This window comes from Helobdella robusta, assembly GCF_000326865.2.
Source record: "Helobdella robusta unplaced genomic scaffold HELROscaffold_1, whole genome shotgun sequence".
Classification (NCBI taxonomy): Eukaryota; Metazoa; Annelida; class Clitellata; order Rhynchobdellida; family Glossiphoniidae; genus Helobdella; species Helobdella robusta.
Genome location: NW_008703570.1, coordinates 12,929,737 through 12,942,262, shown reverse-complemented (window position 1 = coordinate 12,942,262; position 12,526 = coordinate 12,929,737). Strand labels below are relative to the sequence as shown.

At 31.6% G+C, this 12,526-nt stretch overlaps 2 protein-coding genes across 2 annotated transcripts; both read left to right on the top strand.

Moving 5' to 3' along the window:
* Window positions 1–1,559: 1,559 nt before the first annotated feature.
* Window positions 1,560–1,847, top strand: HELRODRAFT_137059 (hypothetical protein; the record flags this gene model as incomplete). The annotated part of the gene is made up of 1 exon (XM_009011632.1): window positions 1,560–1,847. A coding segment is annotated over one exon (288 nt), but the record flags the coding sequence as incomplete, so codon positions are not given.
* A 2,892-nt stretch (window positions 1,848–4,739) lies between these two features.
* On the top strand, window positions 4,740–9,029 carry HELRODRAFT_188137 (hypothetical protein). The gene is made up of 9 exons (XM_009011631.1): window positions 4,740–5,039; window positions 5,160–5,431; window positions 5,584–5,651; window positions 6,104–6,231; window positions 6,469–6,642; window positions 6,907–7,016; window positions 7,276–7,444; window positions 7,757–7,843; window positions 8,316–9,029. The coding sequence occupies exons 1-9, from the start codon at window positions 4,859–4,861 to the stop codon at window positions 8,438–8,440; spliced, it is 1,314 nt and encodes a 437-aa protein (XP_009009879.1). The 5' UTR covers window positions 4,740–4,858; the 3' UTR covers window positions 8,441–9,029.
* The last annotated feature ends 3,497 nt before the right edge of the window (window positions 9,030–12,526 follow it).

Sequence of the window (12,526 nt, the reverse complement as noted above, 5' to 3'; positions counted from 1 at the left end):
TTTTGAGTTCTTTTTTTTCGGATCTTACCTAAACGGACTACCAAGCAGGATAATGATTAATTTGAAACTTCAGAGCAATTAGTGATGTGGAATGTCGCTTCTTTTAATTACCGAAACTTTCGCCTACTTACAGCTGATTAAAGGTAAATTTGTCAAATTTTTAACAAATTACTAATCTTTATTAATTAAACTAATTAATATATACTTCAAATTATCACTTTTTTGAGTTTTAAAGTCCTTTTGAAGTCATTTTTGTCATTTTATCGGATTTTGAATGCCATTGTGTATCAGCAAAACGTCTTATACATATTTGTAGATAGGAAAAAATTTATTTTAATTTTTTATAAAAAAAAAACTTTTTTTTTAACCAAAATTGTTAGGTAAAAAAGCAAAATAAAGCTATAAAATAAAAAATTAATCGCCTCAAAATGTCGATAAATTTTCCGGTAGGTATCGATAGATGTTGTTCGTGTTTGTTTGTTTTAAATTATTCTACCAGGCAATAATATCGGTCAGGTTTGGAAATATTTAATTTTCCGTTAATATTTGTTTATTTATTTAAAAATTTACTTCAAAAATGCAATTTTTAAAGTTTAAGTAATGTTTCGAGCATGAGAAATAATTTAAAAAATTTTTTTAATAGGGTTTTTTAACGATTTTTTGTTGTTGATCCGATCGGCAGATCCGAGGTCATGCGAGAAAGTGCAACGAATCCGGAGTTGGAGCGGGAAGGTTTCCGGAAGAGGTTGATAGCCGCAGTCACAGAAATATGTCGCAACGAAACTTTTTATGAGGACGAGATGAGAATCGAGGGCACGATTTGTTTGGTCTCAGATAGAAATTCATTCGTCGTCTTCCAAATAACAGAACTGATCGGCAGCCAGTCTGATGAACTGCCTTTGTTTGACAGCAATTCGAATGCAGAGGACAACTTGTCATTTGTAAACTCCCACTCAGTTCCGGACAAGAACAACAGTGAAAGCAGCAAATGGCTTGAGAACATAGGTCGATCTAACAATAATTCACTTGAACATGATATAAACGGCTGCTTAGTTGATTTGCCATCATCGTTAGAAGCAGACGTAATCACCCAAAGTACTAATTTGTCAATTAGTGAGACATCCTACAGATCAAATGATTATTTGTCTCAATCAAACTCAGTTGATAACAACCACCACAGGGTTTCAAAAAGCACCCTCTACAGTTTGAATGCAAAGAAACGCAACTGCATTTATCGGCCGCTGAGGCATAGAAAAAGAATGACGTACAGTGGAAGTCACAGCAATACTAACTTAACTAACAGTCTTCTGCAAACTATTAAACAAGAAACTCCAGATTTTGATTTAGACAATGCGACTAATGACTCTTTAAATCTCCTTAATCTAACAGCTAACCTTGAAAACGACATAAACAACTTAAACCCCGACACCTGCAACAACAACAACAGCAGCAGCACAAGCAGCAACAGCAACCTCACAAAAACAACAAAACTATTCAAATCTAAAAAGGGCATAAACAGTTCAGTATTCTCGGGTCGATGCTATGAGGAAATATATGTGCGGACCCCCCACGGCCTCTACCGCTACATGTGCAGACTCTGCAACAGCATGTTTAAAATAAGAAATGGCCTCTATGAGCACTTGAATGGACATTTCGGTCGAAGACCACACGCCTGTCGACAGTGTGATGCAAAATTTGCACACCACAGCTCTCTGCACAACCACGTAAGAAACAAACATAGCATACAAACTGAGGAAGAAAAGTTGGCCTCTATGCGCCATGTTTGCGTCATGTGCGGCCGTCGATTTAGGTACCCCAGCGAACTTGAACGACACAAATCCATTCACGAGGAGTTCCCTACTAACTCCAGCCAACAGCAGCAACAGCATTTATTAGGGGCTGGTAGTGTCAGTGACGACCACCTGTCTGATATGCTTAATAATCATCGCCATCATTCTCAGCAGCAAGGAGGGGTCCATGATTTTTTATTGGTCGACGAATCCATCGAAACTAGTCACAATAACAGTAACAATAATATGAATAATATTAATAAGAATAATAGTAATAATAATAATAACCTCATCGATCCTAACAACGGATTTGAGTTTCAGATTTTTGATCACTTGGCCAACATGTCGGCCATTGTCGATCCGATCGTTACCGGGGAGGCAGTTGGGAAAATAGCCGTCCCCACTCCCTAATTTTAGGGATGTCTGTTGATTAGATATTTTTCATAATTTGATTCTTTTGTTTTTCTTTTTATTTTTTTTTATAATTTTAATAATTAGTTTGTTAGAGAAGACAACACTGTATTTGTATGTATGTAGGTTATTGTTCTTTTTCAATTTAGTTGCAATCTTGCAATTTTTTTTTCTTATTTTATGATTTTTAATTTCCATATTTAAAATTCTCTAAAAACTAATTAATTAATTTGTTTGCAGTTGGTTAGTTTTATGTCTCGTTTTATGTTTTCACACATTGTTTCATTCGAGCTGTCATTTTTTTTCAAGATTTACTCATTTCAACAATAAAAATTTTTTATAATTTTTGGTTTATTTGTTTTTTTTTTACTGAATAATAAATTTATTATTTGAGAGGAGAGTCGTTTTAATTTATACAATGATTATTAACTTTTAAGTTAATGGTGGATACTTTCTTATTGCTATATTTAAACACCTACACACGCTCATACATATATATATATATATATATAGAACTAGTATTAAGTCATATATATGTTTTACATATATATATTTATATATATATTGACAGCTTGATTGGTTAGCATTACCATTGCATAATTTAATTTTTCTCTCCATCTTTCTTACTGTATGTAAGGAGCATTATTTATTAATTAATTTCTTTATTATTTATTCAATGTTATTACGCCCGTTTTTATTGTTATTATTGTCATGTTATTGTTGATTTTTATTTATATTAATTTTTTAACTTTTCGTTCGTCTCTTTTTTCAGTTTTTCGATCGAAGTTCACTATACCTTTCAATTTTATACAGCAGACAATGGAATGTTTAAATTTTTATTTCTTTGGTGTTTTTCTTTATTTCTTCTCTATTTAATTGTTTTATTTTCTATAAAATTTGAATAAAAAAGACTGTTGTTATTATTTACTTAGTTTTATTTTATGTTTTTTGTTATATTTTCAACGGTTTTTGTTTTTATATAAATTGATACAAGTTCTTTGCTTTTTTAAACTAATTTGTTGTTCTCTATTATTATAAATTTTTTTTTCCACTGTCCATTCATTCTTATTCTTTTTCTTTACATCTAATAATTTAATAATAACTGTCATCACCTGAATTACATACACACACCCACATATATATATATATATATATATATATATATATATATATACATATATGTTTTAAGATTTGATTGATCGTTTGATATATTGATTGATCGATTGATTGGTTAATTGATAAACCGATTGTCATCGTTAAACTTTGATTTGTGATTGACTTTATTTTCATTGAAATTATTACTTGCTGTTTCTGTACACATGTGTACATTTTTTTATTTTTTTTATGTCTTTCTGTTTCTGTTTCTCTCTCTCTCTCTCTCAATTTTCGTTACGTCACATTATAACGCACGCACACACACACACACACACACATACATACGCACTCATACACATATATACAACTTTGCATTAGTACTGAGTTTTTTTTAGGTATTTGTGCACTATTCGCATATTTATATATATATATATTTATGTGTGTGTGTGTGTGTGTGTGTGTGTGTATCTGTATTGGTTCGTTTAATGCAAATTTTTATTATTTATAATAAAATTTCAAATATAATTCATATCTATAACTAAATTTTCGGTAATGAATTTTCCTATATATATATATATATATATATATATATATATATATATATATATATACGATATAATTATACTTATTACCACATTCTAGTTGCATCAATGTATCAATTCTATTGTAACGTTGGTAACATCAATAAAAGTTTTGCAGCCTTATATATATTCATTTTGATATATTTGAATCATAATTAGTGATGAAATGAAATGAAATGGATACAAGTGATCGTCTAATTTGGCGCAAAAAATTGATGAAAAGAAAACAACGTCCTACCTCGGAAACTGGAACATTTTGGCTCCAGGTAGGTTTGTCATCTAGGTATTGTCAGTGGCGGATCTAGTCAACTTTGACGGAGGATGGGGTAAAAATTTGAAAATGATTGAAATTTCACAGGAGGAGGAAAATTTCTACGGAATGCCAAGATTTGTGGTGGTGTGGCTGACGATTTATTACGTTTCCATTTTGTCGATTTTACACATAAAGCGTTCCTTTTTCTGACTTAGAAGATTGCTCTCAACGGCACCCCCTAGATCCGCCACTTGGTGTTGTAGAACCAGTTCATTAAAAAACTATATGAAGGGATTGTAAATTAAATTATCTGGTAATGAAAATTTGGTACAGTTAACGAAAGGAAGGTTGAAATCAGTCAATAGGCAGTTGGCATTACCCGAACTCTTAATACATTGTGTGTCGGCAGTGGTATATTTATCAGCCAACCTGTCAAAAGCACCATAGTATTTTATAGATAATGAATAATTAACAAGTATTAATAGCCTAACAATTATAATATACAGTAATAGTTCCTGTTGTTAAAAAAAAGTTAGCGGTAAATAAACAAAACCAAAAAATGTTTTGTTATTTCAGTTTACTTTTAAATGTTTAAAAGTAAATGAACCTTGTGCTCAAGGAGCATGCATATTGTTTAGAATTGTTACGTAATTGTGATCTAAATTTGAAAATGCAACTTTTTTATTTAAATTATTCATAAGATAGAAAATTTTCATATCAAACTATAAATGTCGGAAAATCATAGATTGGAGCCGAAGTATTTCAGCAGGATTTTTGCAAATTTGCAGTATTTAAAAAATAATAATGCCTCGATTAGGGATTCCTTAAGAAATGACAGCGAGCGAAATTTGACATTCTATCAGAAGAGTTTCTCATCGCTTGCCGGATCAACACTGACAGCTCTAGCAGGTGGCGATTACTAATTTTAAATCTAAAATTAAAAATTCTTTAAATTTAAAATAAAATATAAGATAATAAGAAAGGGATTGAAAGTTAAGTAAGATTATTTCTCTAACAATTTTTTTTCAGTTACGCCACTTGATGTAGTAAAAATTCGTCTTCAAGCCCAGCACAAGATACTGGACCCCCATCATTATCATCACCATCCAGATCATTCCATCTATCTCTACAGGAATGGGTTGATGGATTTTTTATGTGAATGTAATCATTGTCGGGAAAACCCAAGAACATACCCCAGATCCATTGTCTACAGATCTATAACGTCATCAACATCTACATCGTCTTTGCCATCTTCATTGTCGTCATCTTTCTCTTCTCAGATGAAATTTAGTGGCACAAGGGTTGTTTCTTTAGTTTGTTATTTATAGTTGCTATAATTGATTCATCTCCTATATGTTAATTTATGTTAACCTGTGTAAATTTATAACTTATGCTATCTAATGTTGTGTTAGTTTATGCTAATTTATGTTAATTTATGCTAATGCACATTCAGGATGCCTTCCTAAAGATAGTACAGCTAGAGGGAATAACATCACTCTGGAGTGGACTTGGACCAACATTGTAAGATGCATAGATGATGGTCACATTCATCTTTATCATCATCATCATTGTTGTCACTATCATAAACCATAACAGTTACTCATTATGTTTGTGTATGTTATCTACTTGTTCAGGCTCAATTTGATTGATTGGTTGATTGATTAATTGATTGATTGAATGGCTGGCTGATTGGCCAACCAACCAATCGACTGACCGATTGATTGATTACCTAAATTGGATCTCTGCATTGCATTCAAACTCAGGCACTGCAACACAGCAAATGGACACTTTACCACTATGCTATCTTGTGTCTTCATCGTTATCGGCAACATCATTATTATAACTGATACATCGTATCACCATAAACATCAGATATCATCGATATTATTGTTATGATAATAATCAGCTTCGTCATCACTATATTGATTTCATCAGCGTCAACTCTATTACGTCATCGTCACCATCATCACCAGGGTTTTATCATTGCCACTCACAATATGCTACTTCCCATTGTACGACATGGTGAAGTACAGGATGGGTTATGATGAACAGGACCCCAAGACGGCTTACATTCCACCATTGGCCGGCTCTCTGTGTAGAGGTCGGTGGTGGTGGTGGTTATGATGATGATGATGATGGTGATAATTATGATGATGATGATGACGATGGGGGTGATGATGATGGAAATTCATTTTTTTACTCTCTTTTCACTCATATATCTAATATTCCCTATAATGTTAGTGATGATGAGAATGACGATAACAACTCACTCAGTCATTCCTTCACTCAATTTCTCATTCATTCATCCACTCATTCGTTTTCTCACTCATCCTTACAGCCCTAATGGTCACACTCTTCAATCCCCTCGAGCTCTTCAGAACGAAACTTCAGTCGAAGAAACTCACCTACCCAGAAATGGCTCAGGCTATCAAAATTACTTTCTCCCACTCTGGTTTCGGTTTCGTTTTCAGTGGCCTGGCGGCCAGTCTTCTTAGGGATGTACCATTTTCCGGTTTGTTATTCATTCGTTCATTCATTAGTTTGTTCATTCATTCATTCGTTCTTTCATTCGTTCGTTCGTCCTTTCATTCATTTATTTATTTATTCAAAAATTTAATTTCAGAGATGATTTTCTAGTTTAGTTGACCACTCATTCATTTACTCGTTAACATTTATCACTGTATATTTTTATTTTTACAATTAATTTTTATTTATATTTATTAATTAATTATTTAATAGCACGCACACGCTCGCACACACACACACAATCACACAGCCATATATTGGTATGGTTATGAGAGGATAAAGGCAGAGAGAGTTAGAAGGAATGGCGGACAGCGTCCTCTGTTGACGGATTGTTTCGTCGCTGGGGCCATTTCCGGAAGTGTAAGTTGAATGAATGAGTGAATGAATGAATGAATGGATTGATGGATGGATGAATGAATGAATGAATTAATAAAAGGATGAATGGGACAGATGGAATGTAACATGGTCTAATTACTCATCTAATTCATCTATCCTTCACTCAGCTATCCACTTTTCTATACATTCATTCAATTATTCATTCATTCATCCATCCAATCACTCATTCAATCATTCATTCATCTGATCACTCATTCATTCACTCATTCCCTCTCCCACGCAGATTGCCGCCATTTTGACGTTGCCATTCGACGTCATAAAGACGCACAGACAAATCGAATTGGGCACTACCACTACCGCTACAGCCACTGCTGCTGCTGCTATGGCTACTTCTACCGCTGCTACCACCACTACTGCTAGTATTAACAGTTCAAGGAGCAATAGCATAAGAGGTGGTTTTAATAATTCTTTTAATAATTATTGCAACAACTTGTCAAGTAGTAGTATTAATGAGTCATAATTATTATTTATATTTATAATATGATAATATAGCGTCTATAATAATGAAATTATAATAAGATACTACAAATAATAAAATAATAATAATAATTATTATTATTGTTATAGTAACAGCTTAAGAGTTAATAATATTACATTTGCTATAATACTATAGTAGACTGTATTATTAATAATAACAATAATAATAATAATTATAACAATAATAATAATTATTATTATTATTATGACAATAATAATAATAATAGCTAACAGAAAGAGATGGAAGGTTCCGTCAACAATGAAGATGATTGAGAGATTGTACAGGGAGAAAGGAATAAAGGGATTGTTTGCTGGTTGGTTGGTTGATTGGTTGGTTGATTGGTTGGTTGGTTGGTTGATTGGTTGGTTGGTTGGTTGGTTGGTTGGTTGGTTGATTGGTTGGTTGGTTGATTGGTTGGTTGGTTGGTTGGTTGGTTGGTTGGTTGGTTGATTGGTTGGTTGGTTGGTTGGTTGATTGGTTGGTTGGTTGATTGGTTGGTTGATTGGTTGAATGGTTTGTTGGTTGGTTGGTTGGTTGGTTGGTTTGTTGGTTGGCTGGTGGGTTGGTTGGTTTTTGTGATTATACTGTAGCTCTCTTCTTTTTTGTTGTTATCATCATCATCATCACATTATTCTTCATTTTTTGTTATCATCATCATCGTCTTCTTCACGATTATCTTCGTATCTTCATCATCGTCTTCATTGTGACACCATTTATCATTGTTATCACCATCTTCGTCTTCATCATCACATCATCATCTTCCTCTTCATTTGCATCGTTATCAGGATCCGTCCCCAGACTAGTGAAAGTGGCTCCAGCTTGCGCCATCATGATTGGCACGTACGAGGGAATCAAAACATTCTTCATCAAGTACAACATCGTATCTCAGAGAGGGGAGGGGCTTACATGAGATCCTGATGTCTGATTGGCTGGAAATTATTGTTGAAAAATTTTCACGCAATTCCATCGGTTGATGGTCCCTACTTGAGTGAATTTGATTGGCTTGGTGGTTTTTAATTAGATTACTATAATTGGATGGTTATTAGTTTGAGACTTTGAATTTAATTGGCTAATGTTTTTTTTAATCTCATTTAAATGATTTTGATTAGTTTGGAGTTGAAGTTTTGGTTGTGGCTGACTGAGTTTGAATTTAAAAATTGATTCTACGTTTTTACGTATTGATCAACTTGAATTGTTGTTGATGTTGTTGTTTGTGGTGATATCTTTAAATCAAATCTAAATGATTGAATTATAACTGACCTATATATATATATATATATATATATATATATATATATATATATATATATATATATATATATATATATATATATATATAAGAGTAGAAAGATGTATAATAATGTTAAATGTCATTACATTTTAGTGAATGTTAATAAATTTTTATTAAATTTTATTGAACTTTGTTTTAATTTTATCAAACGTTTTACCGGTTATTTAAAATTTTCATGACAATCTATCAGCTCTTATATTGAAATTCGACCGATGAAACTTGTTTGTTTATTTGTAAACTAAACATGAAAAAAGATTATCAAGAAAAGCGTTCACGAATTGTAATCATGAATTAAGTATCGCACGCACACGCACACACACACACACAAAAACATATACATACATACATACACACGTACAAAATACACACGCACATACAAGTACTCTTAACAATCTCCTTTCGAATACTGCATACTTCTACAAATCAGTGCTGGGTAAGATTTTAACTAAAATGATTTTAAACCATGATTTGATTCACTCGTAATTAGTTTTGATTTTGAAACGTTTCAGTCTACGTATTGGGATTTTTATTTCATATCTATATTTGTGTGATTTTAATGATTTTTGTAATTTTCAAAATCACCTCAAAAATTTTTTCACTTCAAATAGCCCTCCACAGCACCGACCATCATTTGAGACACCTCTGAAACTCCATCACAACCCAACTCTGACCATCATGTAGAAAAAATTTTTCACTAGCGTAAAAATATATGAATGTTAAGATGAAGGGACAAATGATTGATTGGTTGAATGAATAAATGAACGAATTAATTAATTAATTCGTTCATTATTAATTCGTTAACTACCAGCTCTATAACCTTTTTTACCATTTAATCTCTATACACTTTATGAGTGCCACGTTTAAAAAACTGAAATCGAACTATATTGGAGGTTCAGCAATATGTAATAATAATAACTATTCGCAAGGTTCAAGGTGATATGAATAAAAATTGTCGGAATTTCATCTACAAGTTTTACATTTTCATGTTCGGAAGATACTCAACGAATCCAGTGACAAATTACCAGCTTTAAACACTATTATGAGCGCCGCATTCTAGGAAACAAAAATTGAACTAATGACTCTGTTGATTTGTTTAAAGCATCTTACTTGGATATACATATATATATCCATCATGGATCATTATATCCATGATATCCATGGCATCATATGTACAAAAGGCCACTACCACATAAGTTCTATGAGCCTCGGTAAGCCACTGCAGTAAGCCAACGTTTGATTTCAGCAATCCTCTTTCAATGAGCGCCAGAATGTAAAATATTTTGAATTATTTACGCTATTTATTTCATTAAAAAAAATCAATAAAAGTTTAACGAGATCAAATATTTCTAATATTAATATATATAAATTAGTTTATTTAATACTAATAAATAGCAATTATTATATATGAGTATTCATATTTCATTTAAATTCACATTTATGCTTATTTCGTTTCTGCAATGGTGGTTAATTTTTTTTTATTACATCTCTGCATCTTTTAGTGAGGGATGGTTAAACAACATAGGTAAGTTAGGAACTGAGCTAAGTCAATTAAATAAAAATAAATAAAGAACTGAGCTAATTGTATATATGTAAGAGACTGCGCTGAGCCAATTGAACATAGGTGAGTGAGAAACTGAGTTGAGCCAATTGAATACAGGTAAGTTAGAGGCTGAGCTGAATCAACTGAATATAGATAAGTTAGAGACTGAGCTGAATCAATTGAATGTAGATAAGTTAGGGACTGAGCTGAGCCAATTAAATATACATAAGATAAGGATTGAGCTGAGCCAATTGTATATTAGGTAAGTTAGCAACTGAGCTGAGTTAATTGATTGTACTGTATCAAACAGTATCTTATTAAACAGGATAGTATCATTAAATGAAATAAGTTACTTTTATCAACAATCTTAAAAAAATTTCAATTTTATTTAATCGCAATATCGATCATGATGATTGTGACCTGACTGATTGAAAACATCTAGAAAATTTTTTAAATAGGATGGAGAATTTGTTAAGAAATCGTTGGAGGAAATGAAATATTTTTTAAACTCACTCGCGTTATTTCTTTGATATCGATATTGATTACATTCGTATATAAAGCGAGCAAAATTTTAATATAAAAGCGCTTATAAATCTACCCATATTGGCTTGGCTTGGCTTGGCTTGGCTTGGCTTGGCTTGGCTTGGCTTGGCTTGGCTCGGCTTGGAGTTGGATGTTAAGCAAGGTGTGGTCTCAAACTATTTTGAATTCTCTTCGAAAAATTTGAACTATAAAGTAACTAGAATCTATGTATACAATTAATTAATAAGATTATAGGTTTATATAAAAAGCAATATAGCAGATTCAACCAGCCAATCAGAAAGTTTAGAAGGCGTTCGTTCGATGACGTCAATAGTACGGACGGTTAGCGTTGTTGTTAAGACTGTACAATAGTGTAGTACATACATTAAATAAATTTTTTACTGATGTGAATGATTGAAATGATGAAAATGTATGGTTGAACCGAGTATAAAAAGGAGCCAAAACAGCATGAAAATCAGATCAGGCATTCTGCCTCGCTTGAAGCAGTCTGCCTGATCTCCTTTATTTTATTTTTATAATTTATTTATCTATTTATTTTATTATATAGAGTTATATAGAGTTATATAGAGTTATATAGAGTTTGTATGTTGCCTGTGGTTTGTGTGTTTGTATGTTATATTTTTTTTTATATTTTAGGTGGGTTCTTTAGCGGTTGCTCATACATACATACATACATCATGTTTGTTTGTGTGGTAGTATTTTTGTTCTGTTTTACCCTTTTTTCTCTTTCTTCATGAGTCTTGAGTTAAGTTAATTAAACATAGGTAGGTGAGATTGAGATTAATTTATTATATAGGTAGGCTAGGGCATAAGGTAATTTAGTTACATAGGTAGGTTAGGGACTTCTTTTCTCTTACTCTACTTGGTGGTGTGTTTTTCGTTTTGTGTTTTTTTTGTTTTGTTTTACACCATACATTCAACAGGTACGCGGTGGTTCCTGGTTTTAGTTGGATTTTTATTGATTGAATGTGGTAGTATGCATGGTTATATAGAGTTATATAGAGTTATATAGAGTTATATAGAGTTATATAGAGTTATATAGAGTTATATAGAGTTATATAGAGTTATATAGAGTTATATAGAGTTATATAGAGTTATATAGAGTTATATAGAGTTATATAGAGTTATATAGAGTTATATAGAGTTATATAGAGTTATATAGAGTTATATAGAGTTATATAGAGTTATATAGAGTTATATAGAGTTATATAGAGTTATATAGAGTTATATAGAGTTATATAGAGTTATATAGAGTTATATAGAGTTATATAGAGTTATATAGAGTTATATAGAGTTATATAGAGTTATATAGAGTTATATAGAGTTATATAGAGTTATATAGAGTTATATAGAGTTATATAGAGTTATATAGAGTTATATAGAGTTATATAGAGTTATATAGAGTTATATAGAGTTATATAGAGTTATATAGAGTTATATAGAGTTATATAGAGTTATATAGAGTTATATAGAGTTATATAGAGTTATATAGAGTTATATAGAGTTATATAGAGTTATATAGAGTTATATAGAGTTATATAGAGTTATATAGAGTTATATAGAGTTATATAGAGCATAAATCCTATATAGATACCTTTCTTTTAGGTTCTTTTCTTTGCCGA